Here is a 21,706-nt window from a genome sequence, read left to right as displayed (position 1 = left end):
AGAAACCCTTAAAAATTAGAATTGATTCGCTTAATTGATTTTGGTCAATTTCTTTTAGGTTATGAAGGACGCCATTTAAGGAAAGTTGCTTGAAAACTAAGATGGCGACGATGCTGACACAAAAATAGAAGAAAAGATGAAGAAATAATTGAATTTATTAGATAATAAGAGAAGAAATTACATGAATTTTGCATAGTTTCAAAATTCTCCTTGCAATCTCAAACTTAATAGATCAAAATAAATCAATTTTTAAGCAATTTTCAAACAAAAATCAGTGAAAGTTCAATTTATTATTAAATTTTTCATTTAATTGAAGTAAATTTAACTAATTTTCATCTGAAAATATGGAAATGCTGGAAAATCAATAACCGGATGTGAAGATGCACAAAAAAAAACCGTTAAAAGTAGTTACAATTTGAATTAAATCTCTTTCGTCAATTCGTCAAGTTTTCTTTCAATGTGGTAGTGTTACGGCCCAACTATCGAGGTGAGATGGAACGCGTGAAAATATACCTCTATCTCACTTCCACACCAACTAGTAGCGCCACAAAATACCAGCGGATATATTTTAAAACTGCAGCTGCTGCATGAGTGTGCAAGAAAACAGTCCAAAATTGTAAGAAAAAGTAATTTATTCAGTGTGTTTCATTGTGAAAAATATTCATTAGATCCCAGAGAAGAGAAAGCAACGTACAGAACATGGTGAGTGATGAATTTAATTGGTAAATTTTAGAATTATATGAGGAAAGCCGGTGTAAACAATTGACGGCCATCTTGTAAAATTATCCCGGCAAAATTCACGTCAAATAATTTTCGGAGAAAAATTTTCCGCCAAAAATTGTCTTTTTGTCAAAAATTTCCCACAAAATTTATTTTTCACGACAAAATTTTCATTTTGTGGGGATTTTTGCAGTGAATTTATGTATTTTCCACGCGGGTTTTATATTTATTTTTTTCACATCTCCTATCTCTTTCCCACCCTTCCGTTGGATTTATTTTCTCAACAAAAATCGATTAAATAATTCAGGCCGGATGGAGAGAGAGAGAGTGTAGTAGAGAGGAGAATAAACATCACGTGGGCTCTCGCGAAATCAGCCAATGGGTGTGCGGGAAATTCAAAATTTGACCGTTTTCCTTTGTGTCATGCGCAGAGAGAGAATTTCTTAGCGGCAGCAGAGAATTTTCGAGACGAACAAAAGTTTCGTGCGCCAGTTGAGTTTTGTTTGTGGACTGAACTAGTGTGTGTTGCGTGAGTGGAAGATTTTTCTCATACAATTTTTTACCGTTTTTTGCGGGAAAAGCAAGGAAAATCGTCAATATTGATCATTTTGGGTGTGAAAAACAAAACAATACGTCAAGGAAAAGTCACAACTGTCAAGTGAGCGCACGTAGAAGGTTCTCTCGTGCATTTTCCCGCTGAAAAATTCCCTCCTGTGTATTTTTCCATCCCCGACCGTTTTTTTTTATTCATTCTCTCTTCCGTAACCGCCATTTGTGGAGGGCGAAATGTGTGAATTATTCGATGATATGAGCTCAGGATTTCACGATGTTTTCCTCAATAAATTTTCGGTGAGTTTTCCAATTAAATCAACAAAATGTAAAAAAATATTGAAATGAAAAAAAAGTTTCCCATGATTTCCCTTTTGGCGGGATCGACGAAAATGTTCACCCATCCCGCTCGCACACACGTACACCGGTATGGGTGTTTCAAGGCGGGAAATGGGGTGCGAGCGAGAAAGAACATTACAGTGTAGCCGGCCGGGTTTGTTGGGCTCACACGGCCTTGGAATTGCGGACGAGGCGGACGAGAAGAAAAGGAGGCGATGATTTCGATCGCTCGCTCAAGAGAAGCTGCGAGCTAAACCTTCCCTCCCGTTCCAACTTTTATACATATCCAAACTCTCCCCTCTTAGTGCGAAAGGGATGGGCGATGCATTTGCCATCTCATTCGCCACCACATCATTCCCGGAACGATGAGCCAACATCACGGGAAAGGTTCCCGCGCTTTTCCAACCAAAAATTCACACGAAGTTTATTTTCTTTTTCTTTTATTTATTTTTTTGTCAACGTGGAAATTGTCATCATTTTTTTTTAATTAAAAAAAGAAAACATTTTATCTCTTCGTGGTTTTTCTGGGAAAAGCTTTTTTAACCGGTTAATCATCATCAATTTCTATTTGGAGTGAAATTGCGCGCAAATCGGTTATCGCGCGGGGGTGTGATAAGGTCTTGAGAAGAATTTTCCAAACATGCGCTCATTTTCCCATTTTTTTATTAAAAAAAATTATTTGTTTTGTCATTAATTTTCATATAAAGAATATTTATTTAATAAGGAGAATTTCTGAGAAGATTAAAAATAAGAGTGCTGCAAAATTCGCTGTGTGCTCGTATTTGTAGTGCAGTGTGATAAAAGTATAGATTAGTTATCATTTATTGGTTGTTAAGTCTTATTTTCTTCTTAAATTCATCCTTAAAAATATTAGAAAAAAATTCTTAATGAAATTCAATAAGAAATAAAAAGAAAAAAAAATAAGAACATCAATGGGAATCGAACCCACGACTTTACTATCAATTCAAAGGAGAATATCCTGTCACTTTGAACCTCTCGGCTATCAGTTAAACTACTTTGAATTAATTGAAATGAATTATTTGTTGAAATTTTCCCGAGAAAATTAAATCCTCAGACAATTTTTTTTTCACAGCTTTTCTGCAAAATAAACATTTTATTTAATTTTAATATAAAAATGTAACATTATTATAAAGAAAATGAAAATATTGCTTGAGAGAGGCAATTCCAATTAAATATTTTATTCGCCACATTGTGCACCACAATTGACCTCATTGGCAGTGAAATATAACTCTTTCCCGCGCTTTCTTATCAATCACACATTTTTCCACTCATGTAAACACACAATGAAAGGAATATGGTGTGAAATAAAATAAAAATAAAAAAAATAGAGAAATTCCTGATAAGCAGGTGACGTTTGAGATTTAATTCTCTCGCACATTCAGCAATTTTCGTGTGAGAGTGTTGAGAGCGAACTTCCCAAACATGCTGTATGTATAGAAATAGAGAATATTTTCAATTCTTTTCGTGTTTGGCGCAAAAGAAGAAAATTTTTCGTTATTTTTCTGCGGCTCACGACATGTCTCCCCAAACCCAACTTATGAGAGGAGAGAAGAGTAGAGAAAAAAAGGTGTCATTGACATTAGAAGGCGATTTGTGGCCGATTTGAATGTGCGAAAAGAGCCGAGAAAAAAAGCGCAATATTATTAAATTAAATTGCTTTTGAAGAAAAAGAAAATAAAATAATAAGATGAAAAGATTTCAGCTGTGTGGGGGGGTAAGAGAATTTTCCGTGGCTGGAAAAACATCAAATTTGAATATTGTCATCGTATTTTCTTGCTAATTTCCTCACAGCGGTCTTTCACACCTTTTTTCTCTCTTTCTTTGGTAAATTTGAATATTTTACAGAAGAAGAAAAAAAAAGATTAAATTGCGCCGAAAATATTTGTATATGATGTGGCGAATTTTTTTGCGTCGAAATAATTTACAATATTCTCAGCAGATTTGTGTGAGAGAGTGTGAGAAATTTTTAAAGACGTGCTGGGGAATTTTTTTAACGTTAAAATTAGATTATTGACCTAGGGTATGATCCGCACGAATCTTTCGAACTCTCCTCTTTCACTCAAAGGCAAAATGCTATACATAAATTGAAAGTAAATGTACCTTCGATGAGTGAGGGATTTAAAAATATATGTATGTATAGAAGATCTTCCCAAAGTTGTATTTAATGATGATCCCAACAAAAAGGTTTCACGAGTGTGAGGGAAATATAACATTCCAAGAGAATTAATTATTTTCTGCTTCTTGTCCAAAAAGAGATGATTTAATACAGATGCATGCTGAAAGTAATGAACCAAATGGGTTTACTTTTTGATTATTTCTTGACATGGGTAATTTCTTTCTATGTAAGATTTTTAGACTAATTTTTAATGAACGTTTTATTAGAAAGTAATTGTTGATGAGACTAAATGAAGGTATTTAAATTAAAATCTTGTTTTCCCTTTACAGAAATTCCTGAATTTTAAACCCTTTGTCATTTAGGAATTTTTAATGACTTCAAATGTTCTTTATTGGTCAAACTAAATACTTAAATTGTAATTTTTGTTTAAATTTATCAAGATTTTTATTAATTTTGTGGGGAAAAAAGAATTTCATTACTGGACTCGATCCGGAGACTTTCAGCTTATAAGGATACAACGTTATTCATCACACCACATTACAGACCTTTATGAACTTATGCATGTAATAGTTTTATTCCATTCTGTTTTGTTGATATAGCTCCTAAAAAATATTGAAAAGAATAATAATGAATACAGGAATAATTAAGATAATCTAATAACTTGATTTTAATTTTTTATATTCGTTATTTCTTGATTTATTCATTATCTTAGTTTTGTGCGAGACTAATTTAGCCACATACTAAAGCGGAAGGGATTTTACTCCTGAACAGAATTAGTAAAATTCTAACCTCTTTTACTGTAAAAATAATAAAAAATAATAATAATTAAAATGGTTAATTTCCTGAAGGTAAATGCTTTCCTAAAAATAAAGTTCTTAAAATTTAATAGAACTTCATTCATTAGGCTCCCCTGTCTTCTTTACAATATTTTTCAAAGAAACTACAACACTTTATTTAGATTCCGAAGTCAATTTTCGATTTTTTTATATTGAAATTCAACATTGCATCAATATTTTAATCATCAATCTGTATAAATGCAGCACTTGCTCACTTTTTTCTGCATGGACCACATTCTTCGGGGAAAGATTGTTGTGAATACAGAGGAATTTCATTGAATTTTATACACTTGTTCCATGGAATATTTCCATGAGAAACTGCGGTGTGCCCAAAGAGGATCTCTTCTCTATTGTTGGTTGATCTTGACCTGAGAGAAGGAGAGAAAGGTATAAATTTTTTTTTTGGGTTGAAAACATTTTTCCCAGAGTTAACAACCCTCTGTGAAGGATTAAGACAGGTAGATATGGGTCGCAAAGGGCATGAAGGACTAGAAAATTCCTTCACAGTCAGTCCTTGAGTTTCACCACAAACAGTTTTAGTTTCAAAGTTTCCTTCAAAGTGATAAGACGTTCTGCAATTTCTTGTGCAAAAAATCTTTGAAAGGTGATTCTTAGAGGAAATTTTACGTGAAGGTTCGTACAGTTTTTTGATTAAGTTTAGTTCTCTAAAAATTAAAAGACAAATAACTTTGTGCATGACGATGTTTTTGGCGGGAAAGTAAATGTGCGCGCCTTGTGGTGACCACGTGCTTGGAAAGAAAAGTTATTGACACACACATAGCAGAGGTTTTTTAATTTCGTTGTGTCTCACCACCTCTTCGTCGATTAAATGCATATAATAAAATGTTGTGAGAACATACCGGCTTATTGACATCATTTGCATATCATTTTGTATGTCTCTTTAACGCATTGGAGGGAAAATTAGCATTCACAATTCCTCTTTCTCTTCATCGCTGCGCTCTTCCTCCATGAATTTATTTATGCTCACAAAATACCGGGAAAAATTTTCTATGAGCCGCACATGAATTTTGTTGTCAGCAAAATTAGCCGGTATGTGCTTTGGAATGAGATGGAATATTATTTCTATATGTAATTTTTCTCTATTCTCTACCGGCTAAAGAAAAGAGAAGAATAATGTTTTTTTTCACATTGAATGAAGTAAAAAAAAATACAAATGTGTCTTCTAATGTTGAGGGAATAAAAAAAATAAATTTATGTGAGTTGAGCAGCGAAAGAGAAAAAGGCAAAAAAAATGTTCAGCCATGAACTGTGCCGATGACTCAATTCGGAATGGATTGCTGGTGGTTCTTTTTCTTTCTCTTCACTAAATTATTTTTTATTTTATATACTCGGATGGAAGTTCTCAAGCTCTTCACCTTTTGTTACATGTTGCTGATTTTTTTTTCTTGCTATCATGACTGGTTTTTCGCGCGCCAAAATTAACCATGTGCTATAGAGGCGCTATAGGTTAGAATATTTATTTCTTTCTGGGCTGGTTTTAAGTGGATTTTTCTCAAAATGAATCCCACCTACCGCATTGAATCACATTTGGGCACTTTAAATTGGAATATTAGTTCAGGGAGGTTGTGGAAAAATACGGCGATTTTTTCTCAAGACAAGACTGTTATAAATTCATAAAAGACGCGAAAAATTGGGAATTTATAATTCGTCAATTAGATCAGTTAAGAATTATGAGAGAAAAAAAGTTTTATACCTTTGGATTTGAACCGGCGACCTTCAATTCAATAAGTCGACAACCCTAGTCATTGACCTAAAAGACAAATTATTCTGCACCAGTGAATACAAACCCTCCAGCATGAGTAGCAGACTAGAATGACTAAAGGTACGAAATAAAAGTGATTGAATTTCATTTTTGGAGGGAAATCTCAAGGAAATTGTGATTAATTAATATTAGTTGATTATCTCAATAAATAATTGAGTGTAATGATTTTGTGGATAATTTTCTCGGGGGCATCCCTTTGGAAGGTAATTCGATTAATGGGTGGGCTGATTAGGAGGAAGGAGAGAAGTATTGTGATGAAGAGGAGAAATATGAGAGATGTGTGAGGTGATTTCAGGGCCAACATTGGGTTGTATGTAGTGTGTACATAGTATGTTGGAAAAGGAGAGGCAATGAAGAGACAAAAATGGCCACCAGGAAGTGGTTTGAGAGAGAGAATGATGAAACAAGAGAAGAGAAAGAAAAGGACATGTGAAGACAAAAAAAGTCCACTTGAGGAAAACTTGATGGAAAGGAGCAAAAGTTAAAGAGAAAAAAAAAGAAGTCTTATGCTTTACCAAAGAGATACCAAGCAGACAACCGAAGACACGGCATAAGTGTTGAATGCATGTCCCTCCTTGGTGGATGATGGCAAAAAATAAAGGGAGGTCTCGGGTGAGAGTGAGAATCAATTGCGAAAATGACTATAAAAGGGAAGAAGAAGAATACAATGGGATGGTTTTTTTTCTTCTTATTACTTGCTCTTGTACGTTTCCTTTAGTCTTCTTTTCCTCAACTTCTTCTCCATCGTTGTGTGTTGAATTCTTACAAAATGCGCGCCATGGTTGGGATGTTGGTGAAGAAGAAGTCATGTTCCCAGAACCAGTTTTCTACATGAGAAAATTTTTCCTCTAAAAATACTTTAATGCCTTTTGGAATATTATTCTCTCTCTATACTCTCCACGAAGAGCCAAACCACCCATACAAAAAGTTTACATGGGGCTTCTCTCACTTACGATTTTTCTTACATGGAGTAGACGCATTTTACGACGATGATGGATAAGGTGTGGAGGAAGGAGAATGCAGGAGAGTGGAAAAATTTTATTATAAAATTAAAATCACTTATGGAAGTCACTATACTTTGTGCAGAGCTCAAGCAAAAGTCCTTTATATTGTTCTCTAAAAGCATATAACACACGATGAATTGATTAGTTTCCCTCTTAAAAAAAATCTTTTACTGATTTTCCTTCCTCAGTATGGAAAAGCGTAAACAGACACAAGTCATTAAATTTATATGTAAAGTACTCAAGGATTGGACGTGGGGGCAACATACAACAATCTCCGGTTAATATTTCAAAACACGGTAATCTTCAGAAGTGTGTTTATCATAAATTTTGAATCTTTTTTTTTTAACTCTCAAGAGTGTCTTGGTCTCTGTCTCACAAGGTTTCGGTAGAGAAGATCACGATGATCTTGCTCTTGTAACATACATTAATGCGCTCTTGGGAGAAATGATGGGAATGTTTCTATGGCAAATCAAGAGTCAGCTGTCTCTGCAATTCGCCACGGAAAGCCTTCAATGGTTCCCCTAGTTCCGTATTCAATTTGTTTCAATTTTTCATCTCAATATCACAATTTTTTGGTTCATTTAAAAATTATTTTTGAGAATGAAAATTTAGGAATTAAGCGATGTTTTGAGGTTTGATTTGAATTAGATGTTCAACAAACTTTCTTATTTAAATTCTTATCGTTAGATTTTGATCATTTGAGATTCTATGATTTTAATAAGATCTGCTAATTTTTGAAAGCTCAGAATTCCTATCTTATTTACATTTAAATTGAAATATTTTCTCACAAAAAAAAAAGATTTATTTCTCCAAAATATTAAGAAATCGTTTTAAAAGAAATGAATTTAATAAAAAAATAAAATCTTAAGTATTCTAAGGCTCTAGAAAAAATCTTTACAAACTAATTAAATAAAAGAAAATACCGAAGATAAGACTTCCATAAAAAATCCTTTTTTGTATAAAATTTCAATTAAAAAAACTTAAAGAAGAATTCGATTAAAGAAAAATTAAACGTTGAATATTTTTTCAAAACCCAAAACCTGAACTTACTTAATTAGGAAATTAGTAAATTCTTTCCTAAACAATTGATTAAAAGAAAAAGGCGTCTATTAAAAAATATCTTAAATTTATATTTTTATATATATAAAAAATCTTTACTTTTAAACTTAAAAATTAAATGATAAATAAACGTTATTCCCACAAAAACTATTAATTATTTGTTATTAGGAAAATTCTTTATTAATCAGTTAATTTAAGGGAAAAGTAATAATAGTAAAACATTTTTAAGAAAAACCTAATTTTATATAAAATTTCAATTAAAAATACTTGTTTTATAGCTGAAAGTTTAATTAAAAAAAATAAAGCCTAAATATTCCCGTGAAAATTGAAAAATTTTCAGCTAAACAATTAAAAGTGAAAAAAAAATTTTTTTTTTTTATTTTAGTTTAAAGAAAAAATCTCTTTTAGTAAATTTTAAATTAAAATAAAATATAAACGATAAATATCTCGCCAAAACCTATTTATTTTAATAGATGAGAATAAGAGTTTGATGGCATTTTATTGGTAATTCCGTATTAATGGTCCCATGGAGACAGAGAAGAAAATCATTATTCAACTTTGTACTTGAATCTCATCCTCCCGTGAACGACCCTTCTTTAAAATGTCACAAGAGAGAGTGCTATGTACACATAGGTAGGGCGAGAGGCGATCCAACAGTCATCTCATCTCCCTTTGGGGCAAACTTCTATTCACCTTCCTTCCGGACTTGTCCTTTCTACACAACAGTGTGACATTCTAGTGTGTCTCGCATAGGGAGTGGCAGGCAGGCAGGCAGTGGCTCTAGAGCTAGAGATCAAGGGTAGAATGAACATTCCATGCTAAATCTCCCGACAAAACACCTTAATATTTCATCCTCTCGCCGCGCTCTTTCTCTCCCGCTCTTGCCGAATCCACTGACCCGAGGGGTGAAGGGTGGTGGTTGTGTGCGCCATCCTCTGAAATTGAGCTTGGCGGGCTGTTTTCTGTTAGGGGGGTGGTGATGGTGCTTAGGGGTGAATGAGCATGCGCATTTGACATTGGGTGGTGGCGAAACTCGAAAATGTTCACATCTCATGGTGTCTCCCTTTTGGAATTTTCAAGCCATGAGAGCGGCATTTTTAGCATCCCCCCGAATGGCAGAGCCAAAATAAATCATAAATCACGTGCTTCGGGGTACGTTCGGCTTTCAATGCGAGACTCACTGATGGGGTTTTTCGGTGCGGTACTCACTCAAAAACAACCCCCGTGTGGAACAGCAAAAAAAAAGTTGCCGCAGTTGGGAATTTTGTATGGGGTGTGTACTGTGTGAGGTTTGGGTGAAGAGACAGAACAGGGGGTGAGTGGGTGGTTGGTACAGAGAGGGTAGGAGACACCCAAACGCACACATTCTCACTGCAATCGGCGAAATTTTATTGATTTTTTAACTTAATTCCGTCTCTCATCCAATGGCGCTCAACTATTTTTCTCTCGCGCTGGGACTTTGGATTTTTTTTTTATTTTTTGGGGTTGATGAACAGCAGCAAGAGAAAATTTTTTCGGCTGGATAAAAGTTTTCACACGCAATTCTTCTTTTTTTTTCACTGAGAGCTTTTTGATGGCCCCAAAAGGATTTGTGGCTGGATTTAGGGGTGCTTTTTATTGGGCTGTTAAAAAGCACTGTAAAACAATCTTATCACCGTCGTGTCATCTGCTGAAGAATTTCATAAGTCCTCCACACCGTTTATCTGCACGAAATGATGTGGATTAAAATAATGTTGGAATTTTTTTTAGCATGACATTGTTTTTTTTTTGAATTGTAATTGGTATGAAAAATTTAAAGAACTATTCTGTATTAAAAAAGTCTTAAATAAAAAATGCATAAATACAGTCATTTTATGGATAATCTCATAGTATAGAAAATGCAGAAATTTTAGCATACTCGTTAAGACACTTCCTTTATATCCTAAACATCCCCGGATCGAATCCATAAAAGAAATTTTTTTCCTCAAAAGTGAGCACAAAAATCACCCCAAAAATAGTTTCTTTTATTAATTAGTGAATGATAAAGTAGTAAAAGAACAAAGAGGATGAATTCTCTTCATTCTCTCGGGCATTTTAAACAACTCTTTCAATCCAAAGTGCATTAATACGACCTATTTTATTTTATTTTTATTTCGTTGTAAACTCTGTTTTTATTCCTCCATCCATTTACCTCTTTCTCCATGTTTCTGATGACTTAATTGGAAATTATGTGTTGAGACAAAACACCCTTGGAGGCCAGAACTATATAATTCATATTCCTTTTTTTCGGAAACTTGTAAAATTTCATTCAGCTGCTGCATATTAATGATGGCTTTTTTACATATGGTTTTTATATAGACACAACATTTTTTTTTGGGACAATAAATTGGCAGTTGTGCGTGTGCCAAAGAGAGAGGGGGAGAGAAGAAAAGGATAAAAAAGGAAAGGAAGAAAAAACAGAGTCAATAATCAATTTGGTTTATTTTGTCTGCAAACTATATTATTGTGTGTTGGATTATTGGCAAAGAATATAAGGCCTCAGCAGTTGTTTGGGTGTCTCTTTTCGCAGGCAATATGTATAGATATGTAGGTATATATTTTGCCTTTTGTACATGAACTAAAATCGACTTTTGGCGCGCAAAACACGTGCTCAGGGAGTTGAATGAATTTTATTTTCAATACGAATTACATGAGTTTTTTTTTTCGTAAAACCTCCACACATTTTCTCCTTTTTCCTTAAACAGCTGCCATGTTGTGAATTGTGTTGTATAGGTATATTATTTCATCGAATGTGTATTAAATTCGGTTACGTAATGCTCTTTTACCTCATGACATGGGTCATAATAACCAAAGGTAACCAAACCTATACAAAACATTTTCCAATGAGGAATAGAAGAGAGAGAGAGAGAGAGTTCAGCATAAAATGAAGAAAAAACATTGATGTGGCAAAAATTAAATGGCAAAATAGATGGGGGAGGGAGGAGGTCTTTCTCCTTCATCGAGATACGCATTTGGAGTGTTTACGTGGGGCAATATTTGCTCTAATGATATTTTTTTTTCGCCAAATGTGTCTTGTGATTATGTAGATGGCATATGGAGAGAGAGATGGATGATGTGAATAATAATAAAAAAAATTTACTATTCACATTTCGTGTCATTGCTCCCAAAAATGTAAACGAGTGAATATTAAGCTCAAGAACTTCGGGGTAATAATGTTCTTTCCGTATAGCAAAAAGAAATCAACGAGATTTCTTTTTTTAAACACGCAGAATGTGGAAGGAAGTTGAAGAAGAAGATTTGAAATATGTTTGATTGTTTTTTGTTCTAATCCAAAAATGGGTAATTTCGAAGCTTTCAAATTCTTTTTAGAATTCTGTAAGAATTATTATTTTAGTTTTGTCTTATTAGAACATTTGCTTATGTTCAGTGTCCGTCCATTCCAAACGGTCAGAGTTCAAAATACGGTTCAATCGACAACGGCTTGTATTTGAAAAAAAATTACAATGTTTTAAATGGAGCAACGATTCTCAAACAACAAAAAAAATAAAGCTACTTCCTCTGAAATAATATATAATGAAGCAAACTGAATTTATGGATTGTAAGGAGAATAACAAAAAAAAAAGCCTCACAGTTGGTTTTCGAAGCTCAGAGACTCGTTGTTGTTCATTTTTTTGTTGATGTTGTATATATACTTGAAAGAAGTGCAATGAAAAGAGAGCTTTGTTTTTGCTTGATGCGATGGCGGCAAAACAACATGTGCGAGTATTAAGAATTTTTGCCGGCAATTGCCGGAGAAATAATAAAAGAGCGTATGTATGCAAGTCCAAGACAAAGACTTATTTTCATTCTCCTTTTTTTCTGCACTTAAATTTCACCAAAACACATAAGAGAGAAATTTTCCTTTCTAACCACATTCATTCACTTCCTCCCACAACCCTCTAGCATAAAATTGATTGGATTATTTGTTTTCCTGCAGACACTTGAACTTTTTCCCTCTTTTTCTATGTATGTACTTTGCTTTTCTTGGTGGGAAGATTATCTCGAGAGAAAATCTCCCGTAGCGTGCAAAAAGTCACTGAAACGTAACCTGAGACTCTCCAAGAGTTCTTTGCTGGTGATTTTTTGTTTAAAGTGAAAAGTAGCAAAGTGGGAACTTTGGGATATTTTTTAAAAATAATACTTGTTTTTTAGGTTTTTTTTTTAAATATTCTATTAAAAAATTATTGAAATTTCTTTAAGGATAAATTATAAATTAGAAATTAGTCAAAAAATTTCATTTTTTGAGAAAAATTTGGTACTGTTTAAAAACATTAGGTTAGATAATAAGTCCTGGCAGTACTATAAATACTTTAAGTCATATAAATATTCGTAGATTATAAAATAAATTTTCTTTTTCTTTCAATTTATTTTTCAATTTTCATTTTGATTTTATTAAAAATTGCATAAATTGTAATTAAAATCTCACAAGTCCTCAAAATCATTCCACAAGTATTGTAAAATGTATTTGAGGGACTGAAGAAATATTTACTATGACTTATCTGAATAATAAAGAAATATTAGTTTATTTAAAAAAAAAATAAAATAAAATTTTGACAATTTGCTTTTCAAGAACTTTTAGAAATTTCATCTCCTGTAATTCTTTAGAATCCCATAAATCCTTCATGATTCATTCTAAGGAAATTACTAAGGAAGCCTAATTAAAAACAACACTAATTATCAGAAATTCGAAAAGATTTTTGGGACTTATTAATAAAGAAACTTTTCTTTAAACTTTTTGAATTTTTATATAAATATTTTTGGTAAGTCCTGTAAGTTTATTAATTTAATTTGAAAAAGAATTTTTATTTCTAGGATCATTTTAGGACTTTTAAGGATCATTTTGTGGAAGAAATTAAATTAAAGTTCGAAAATAAAGAAAAATCGTTAAAACTATGTATTAAAGAAATTAAAAAAAAACTATTTACTATCCCTTTAAATCACGGTTTTTCTTTATTTTCGGACTTCACTTTAATTTAATTTTTTATTCAGAATGATCCTTAAAAGTCCTTAGATGTTGCCTAAATTAATTCTAATTTTATCTTTTTTTTATTAAACAAAAATTCTAAAGAATCTTCAGAATTGAAGGTCAAAATATGCAAAAGATTTCCTCAGGTCGTTGACACGGTATGCAAAAGGGCGCTAAAAACTTTTCATGAAGATTTTCATTAAAGACTTCTTCTCCTGCTCTCTCTCTGCATGTTTTTCTTTTAATACTTTTTTATATTTTTTATTTACATTGTGATTGTGGCTTAAGGAGTACGCAAAGAGGGGGGGTCCAAAAGCCACACACTTGAAGTTCTTGTGTGAATTTTTTGGCGCGAATCCAATGATGGATTGCATGGAGGCTAACATAGAGCGAGTGCACAACATTTATTTCCTCTCACAGCACATACTGTGAGATTGAAGATCAAGGATAATTGCAGATGTGGAGGAAAAGTATTGAGAGATGATTGCTATTTTCGTCTCTTATGTGGTTATAAATTTATCCTTATTTTTTTAATTTTATTTCTTGCATTTTCTCGTATTGAGAACGTGAAGTCAGTGAGAGAGAAGAGAATATATTTATAAATTTTTGGCGTGAGAAAAGGCGGTTGTTGTAGTTGAGTGTTTTTGGCGGGACCCTCGTCGTTCAATATTACAAACTTTTTCATCTCATTCATCTCTCTCACATTGAATATTGTATGTTGTATATATTCCTCCTCTTGGGCTGTTGTGTTGCCTTTTTGCCGGGTTTCTTTCTTGTTTCAAAAAGACTATACCCACCGAAGTACCTACGAGGCAGACTACGAAGAGTTTTGCCGCGCAATCTCACGAAAATTCAATATTCTCGTCGGTTGTGAGTGTGGTGTGGTTGCCTGGTGGAGAGGTCCGGGAAGACGAGTGCCCCCATAGTGTGTGCTCAAGTAGTGCGAGTGAGATGGTAGGTAGCTCAATCGTTAACCCTACTATAGACGGATACGACTTTTTTTTGTTGTTGTTGCTTCGCCCTTCCAATTCCCCCCTCGGTGTTCTTGAAATTTTCTCATTCCCGCCAAGAGTATGAGAGTGAACTGAAGAGAGACACAACCAATGGCTCTAACCATGGTTGGGAATGAGATGGTGGGACAGATGCAATTCGTTTGAATTTCTAGTCTCTCTTCTCTGAAATACAAACGAACATTTTTACTGGGTATGTGCACTCTGATGGTATTTAGGAATTAAAATTGGTGAGATGTGTGAGAAATAATGATAAAAATTCGGTACAATTCACTGGGGCCTTACGTTGGTTAGAGGTACACACCAGGTGTGCAGGGTTGGTGTGAAGGAACACCTTTTCATGTAGGGATGAATGGCTCTCTTCCTGCACACACAACTCACGTAAAAGTCTGAAGGAGATAGCATCAAAATAAAAAGGGGAAAGTTGTGAATTTTTCCTCGTGAGTTGGAAAAATTTTCGTAACGTTCATACGAAGCATATGTGCTCTATATAAAATTCAAACAAACAAGATTATAAAGAGCTCAAATATAGCGGTGAAAAAAAAAGCAAGACAAGAAACCCCAAAGACGTTACATGAGAGAGGAATAAAGAAATAACCCAAAGAGAGTCCCATTTTAACATTTTGGACTTTTGGAATGAAACCATCTGCCGGTGTGGTTTCACTGTTGGTTAATTCTTCAACCATGCGAGGGGTTCTCGCGCTCACACACAAGAAATTTTCCATTTCCAAATGAATATAAAGGACAGAGCGAGAGATATGTGAGGTTTTGTTCTTTTGGCGCCAAATTGGATATCACTTCGCTGTGAATCGTGACGATAAAACACGTTTTTGGCGCGTACTTTGTGCCTCATATTCCCCAACAACATACAACTCCTTTGTCCCGCAGAGACCATGCACAGACAGACTCTGCGGAGAGATGAAAATGAGAACAGACGAGGGGGTCTCATGCGATTCCCCCCCCTTGAATGCTACTCGTGTGTGCACTTTTGCGTAACTCCCACGTCTGATTCACAAGGAATTTGAAGGTCTTTCCTCTTAATTTCTCTCATATTGGGGGGAAGATTAGTTCATTAAGAAACTTTTTTCTCATGGTCGCTAATAAGATAGATCTATAAAGATTTAATATTTATTGACATTTTGTAAATTGTTTGTTAAAAATCTTAATTTCAATCACTTACATAAACTCTGAGGTCTCTTAAAAAGTCCAAAAAATAAAAAAAAAATGAAAAGACAAAAAAAATTTCATTTGACACAAGTTGGAACAAAATCGGTCGAGTAGAACTCGAAAGAAACTTAATTCTTTACTGAAATATGCCTCCATTTTGAAATTTTTCTAATTGTCAGTGTTAAGAGATCAGTTTTGTCTGTCTTGTCATTTTAAATCAGTTTGAATTTCAAATGAAAAGCGAAAGAATCTCAGCTAAAAATAATGAATTCCAAGCAATTCATAATTTTAAAAATTTCTGCATCCGTACACTTTGCTTTCTAAATCCGATTTGTCATTTTTGCCGCTAAATCATACTTTTTTCCCCACATTCTATATTTTCACCACTTCGAGTGCGCGCCAAGTTCAAATATTATTTTCTGTCATAAGTTTTCCGAACAATAGCTGTCAAAAGGTTAACATCAACGGCATTAATGAATAAATTTAAAGAGAAAAAATTCTTTAATACTTAAGAAAATGATGAAATTGGAGGCTACAAACCTAAAATCTAGAACATATGGCAATTTTAAAATTTCTCAGAGGAAATATCTCTCAAGATGACCCTGAAAAACTTATTTGCATTCTTTCCTTCGTTTCTGGATCTTAAAAAAAAATGGTTCATAAATAATCGCGGAGAGTAAAAAACCCCGACAAGGGGCGTCTTGGAAGAATAGTAAAAAAAAGTGGGTGGATTTTCTAAGAAATTCCAGAGACATTTTTACTTCCTGTTTGTATTAAGGGGGGTTTCTTGGACAAACTGTTGAAATTTCCATATTTTTAATGTTTTCACTTTTCTTGGGGTTTTTCTTAAACTTGGTTTTCCGATGTTGGTTACATTTTTAGCCTAATTATTGAAGAGTAAGAAAATCACTTTCCGCCATTTTAGATGCGACGCCATCTTGTGGTTTTCCTCAAAACACAAAGGTAGGTTTTTCTCAGGATCTACTGGATGGATTTTGATGGGGTAAAAAGCAAATGAAAGAGGAAGCATCAACGAACAATGTACCGGAATGATTTTTTCAATTTCCATTCAGAAGCTATAAGAAGTGCACAAAAATATATTTCTACTTTTCTCAGCTTCAAAGTCGAAATTACAAAATCTGTTCTGGTACATTGTTCATTGATGCTTCCACTTTCATTTGCTTTTTACCCCATCAAAATCCATCCAGTAGATCCTGAGAAAAACCTACCTTTGTGTTTTTAGGAAAATTTCAAGATGGTGAAAAGTGATTTTCTTACTTTACAATAAAATGTCTTTAAATGTGGTCAACACCGGATAACCAAGTTTAAGAAAAACCCGAAGAAAAATAAAAATATTTAATTTCACCAACTCTCAAAAGAGACCCCCCTTAAATGACAATTCTTTATTATAAATCTGCAAAGTTTTGCAACTTTGAAGACTGATTTATTTTTCTAAGAGAGAATTTCAACAGAATTTTTAAGAGAATTTTTTTTCTTAAATTTTTCTTTGTAGGATCCCGGACCTATAATGGATTTCTATATATCAGATTCAATGCAAGACATGCTGGACATTGATATAAGATCAGAAGTTGCCACAGTAGTTGGTGGTGCGAGTGAATTCTCATCATTAATCAACTACGATCTCCCATCATTGGATCTCGATTCAAATTCAAATGACGGAGAAATCTCCTGGCTTGGGGGACCCAAATGGTCAGCTGGGAATGACATCTACGCAGACGTTGGGGCGTGCGTCAATCCGAATTCTGTGATGCCCGTAATTTCGTCGTCGGTATTCACAGCATCACCGCGTAATCAGCTGAATCTCAATACAAATGTCAATTTAGCCCATGGTGGGTGCTCACCGGCGAGTCCGAAGGAGAAGAAGAGTCACTTGACGTTCTCACCGAATCCCATTAAGATCCCCATGGTGAAGGATACGACGCACACAACAACGGTGAATGGGATGAAGGTTAGTACGTTGAATAATTCACGTATTGAGGCGATAAAGAGGGATTTGAGTGATGATCTCAAGGTAAATGAGAAGCCCAATGGGAAGCACCACCATCAAATGGGTGGGATGCCACAGATAACGACAAGCACAACAAATGGGGGGATCCTGAAGAAGATGAGCGGCAATACGATTGAGTTGGCAGTGGGTATTGGGGGATTGACCTTTGCCAATAACAATACGGGCAGCATTGCTAAATTGAAGCAGAATGGCACAATAAAATCCTCCCTGACCAATGGCAATATAATTGTACATAAGCGCGAGCGCGAATCTAGTCCGCATCACCATTCAAATGGTATCAGTCATCACATTGGTAATGGCATCAATGGGGGCCATGGGAAGTTGCTGCAGAAGAGTATTGTGATGACATCAAATGGCCACACACGGCACACGCTGGCCAATGGGACAAATCTCATTGCAACATCAGCTCCGGGGCAGACGAAGATTAAGATTAAGGCAGCCGGGATGGAATTCCCGAAGCCAGCTTACTCCTATTCCTGCCTCATTGCCATGGCACTCAAGAATTCCCGCAGTGGCAGCCTGCCCGTGTCGGAGATCTACAGCTTCATGTGTGAGCATTTCCCATACTTTAAGACCGCTCCCAATGGGTGGAAGAACAGTGTGAGGCACAATTTGTCCCTCAATAAGTGCTTCGAGAAGATTGAGAAGCCCACGACAAATGGGGGGCAGCGCAAGGGATGCCTATGGGCAATGAATCCGTCGAAGATCAGCAAAATGGATGAAGAGGTGCAAAAATGGTCACGAAAGGATCCCCTTGCTATTCGCAAGGCAATGGTGTTCCCGGAGAATCTCGAGGCACTGGAGAGGGGTGAAATGAAGCACGGGCACAGTGGGGATAGTGACATTGAGAATGAGGGGCATTCGGAATCAGAGGGCAACAGTGATTCCGAAGCAGAGGCAGAGGAGAGTGAGATTATGGATACCCCAGAATCCTGTGATGATGACGTCGAAGGGGATTTTGACGTTGAGGTAGGGAGAATTTTCTTTTTTTAATTATCCTTTTGTTTAATCAAATAAAGTGTTTATGAAGTTTTTATTTTAATTCTATAATGTTTTAAGTCAGACTTAAAAAGAAACTAAATTAAAACCTTATGACCGACTTACAAATTTTAGGTCAGACTTTAAAGAAACTGACTTAAAACCTTAAGACCGATTTAAAAAAAATAACTGACCTAAAACCTTAAGACCGACTTAAAAAACTGACTTAAAACCTTAATTCCCACTTAAAAAACACTGACTTAAAACCTTAAGTCCCACTTAAAACCTTAAGACCGATTTAAAAAACTGACTTAAAACCTTAAGTCCCACTTAAAAAACACTGACTTAAAACCTTAAGACCGACTTAAAAAACTGACTTAAAACCTTAATTCCCACTTAAAAAACACTGACTTAAAACCTTAAGTCCGACTTAAAACCTTAAGACCGATTTAAAAAACTGACTTAAAACCTTAATTCCCACTTAAAAAAACACTGACTTAAAACCTTAAGACCGATTTAAAAAACTGACTTAAAACCGTAAGACCGACTTAAAAAACACTGATCTAAGACGGACTGAAAACCGACTTAAATTTTTAAGCCCGACTGCGTAGTGAATTCCACCCATTGACTTGAAAATTAGCTAAAAGTTTATTTAAAAAATTTTAATAGACTTAATCTTAACTTTAATACTACTGATTTCGACTTGAATAAAGCAATTCTTTGTGGCTTTTAAAGCTTAAAAAAATTCTTTGTCAATTTATATCTAAAATTTTGCAAATTTTTACTTAAAAATCAATCAAAAGTTTATTTAAAAATTTTAATAGGTTGTCAGTCTCATATATTCCTGGTTTCAACTTTAAAAATAAATAATTTGTCTTTTTTTTATTTTTTAAATTTAAATTTCTTTTTCAAAAGATATCTGAAATGTATTGTTGATTTTGGCGTCAAAGATAAAAATTTATTTTCTAAGTTGGAAATTTTAATTATTTCTACATCTTCTGTTTAATCTATTCCTGATTTTGACTCAAAAAAAAATCAATGATTTGTCTTTTTAAAAAATTTTAAAAATCATAATTAAAAGACATTTGAAGTGGTGCTTAGAAGAACTTTAAAAAAAAATCAGTTAAATGATTATTCTGTGATTTTTGAATGTGATTTGCTTGAAAGGAAATCTGATTGGTAGCTGATTTCAAACTACAACCTTTAAAAATGTTCTGAATTTTTAATATATTTTTTTTGCATCGCAATATGTCTGATATAACATTGATTTCCACGTACAAATTCAATAAATTGTCTCCTTTAAGATCCTAAAAAACGTTTTTTTTTTTTCATTAATTTTATTTAAAAGTTCTATAAAATTAAAAAAAAAACTTTTAAATAATTTTCCTCGTCGTTAGCACAAGATTCGAACCCACGACTTTAAGCTTGTGAAGGAGTTTCCTCTGAGCATTGAGCTAAATATTTGAATGTTTTTTGTTGGTTAGGTTGCTGATTTGTACGATGAGATCGACATTGAGGACTCAAAGGAGCTCCTGTCGCTCAATCATAGCTTTGTGGATGACAATGGGGATGTCCTTCCGCTGCCAAAGCGAGCACGATTGGATGTTAACTATTCCATCACACCTGCCACGCCAAATTCTTTTGGGCTCTCGCAAAATCAACACCTCAGTACGTCCACACCGCAACCGTCTCACAATCGTCGAAAGATGCAGCTTGTTAACCGAATAGCCTAGGCTGGATCCAAAAAAAAATGGAAGAATTAAAAAAGAGGGGGGTTAACCATTGCTGGTCACTCCCCAAAAGGCAACCAAATGTGAATATTGAACCACCCACGCGAGAGTATGAAGGAAGTTGTCTCTTATATAGTAATTCTCTACCCCCTCTCTATGGAAAATAAGTGTGTGAATGTGTTTCTATATTAAAAAAAACATGGTAAGTTTCCTCTTGAAATTTCCGGATTGTGATGTGAGGGAGAATTTTCTTTTTTTTTCTCAGAAAAATGGGGAAATATAAAAAAAAAAGAAAATGCATTGTAAATTGCAAAAACCGGAATGCGTGAATGTCCTTAAAAAATGGGATTTTTTCTACCTTTATTTGTTTCTAAAATGAAGGAAAAAAAATCTCAAAATCACAGCTGGAAGACTCGTTTGAAGTCAGGTCCAAAAAAAAGAAGAAAATTGTAATAATTTTGAAATCTCTGTGACATTTTAAAAGAAAAAAAAAGAATGAACGTGAAGTCTTCAAGTGTTGAAAAAAGAGAGAAAAGAGTTTGAAAGAAAATTCCAAGCAGAGTAAAAAAAAAGTTGTAGCTTTTAATAAAAAAAAATTCTTTACGCTTTTTTTTTAATAATAATTATTATACCTATTATATATTATGTATCTCTTTTTGTAAATAATTTTCCTTTCACACCCCATTCTCCCAAATAAAATAAAAAAGAGAGAGAAATTGCAACTTAAATTTTTTATATAAAAAAAAAATATTGAAAAAAAAGAATAAAAAAAACTATTAATTGTAAGTAAATATATCCATTAGATGATAGGAAGAAGAGTAATAAGCGAAAAGAAGAAAAGCTTGAGAAAAGAGCGTTAATGAAGATTTTTGAGAACAAATGACAGGGCTGACAGTGATGGTTAAGAAAAAATTAATTATCGGATGATAACATAATCAGAGAGAGTATGAGGAATGTTTTTTTCTTTTTTCGAAGAGGAATTTTTGCATAAACTTTTCTAAACCAAATAATAAAAATTAAATATTAGGGCAAACATTCTTCAAACGGTAGGTCTTCCGCAAATTTAATTAATTTCTCAATTTTTTTTTTAAAAAGAAAAGAAAAAGTTTGTTTTTTTTTGTGGGAGGAATTAGAGAAAATTTCTCATTCGTGAGATAGAAAAAGAAAAAAAAGCAAACAATTTGTAAATTTATCTTATTAGTCCTTTTGTGTGCAATTTTTCCCCTTTAATAAATTCCACCCACACCTCCCCCCTCCCACCTTTCCCCTCCACAATTGGATGCGCACCTAACTTTAAAAAAATCCCCAAAAGGAATATTTTTTTGTAAAAAGTTATTTAGTAAATAAAAAAAATGTAGATTTTCACGGTTTTAAATCACAA

General features: G+C 33.9%; 1 protein-coding gene across 4 annotated transcripts; it reads left to right on the top strand.

Annotated features, from left to right (window-relative positions):
* The first annotated feature begins 533 nt into the window (after positions 1-533).
* On the top strand, positions 534-21,047 carry LOC129788045 (forkhead box protein A2). 4 transcript variants are annotated; one of them, XR_008750283.1, is made up of 4 exons: positions 534-702; positions 17,102-18,586; positions 20,080-20,527; positions 20,591-21,047. XR_008750283.1 is itself a non-coding variant. In XM_055824012.1 (3 exons), the coding sequence occupies exons 1-3, from the start codon at positions 700-702 to the stop codon at positions 20,326-20,328; spliced, it is 1,737 nt and encodes a 578-aa protein (XP_055679987.1). In that variant the 5' UTR covers positions 534-699; the 3' UTR covers positions 20,329-21,047. The 4 variants fall into 4 exon arrangements, 2 of the variants coding, with proteins under 2 accessions (XP_055679987.1, XP_055679986.1); XR_008750282.1 differs by lacking the exon at positions 534-702 and adding an exon at positions 1,209-1,569; XM_055824012.1 differs by having other exon boundaries at positions 20,080-21,047.
* Positions 21,048-21,706: the final 659 nt, after the last annotated feature.

Source organism: Lutzomyia longipalpis, chromosome 1 (assembly GCF_024334085.1).
Source record: "Lutzomyia longipalpis isolate SR_M1_2022 chromosome 1, ASM2433408v1".
NCBI classification, from domain to species: Eukaryota; Metazoa; Arthropoda; class Insecta; order Diptera; family Psychodidae; genus Lutzomyia; species Lutzomyia longipalpis.
This window is presented reverse-complemented; position numbering and strand designations above follow the sequence as displayed.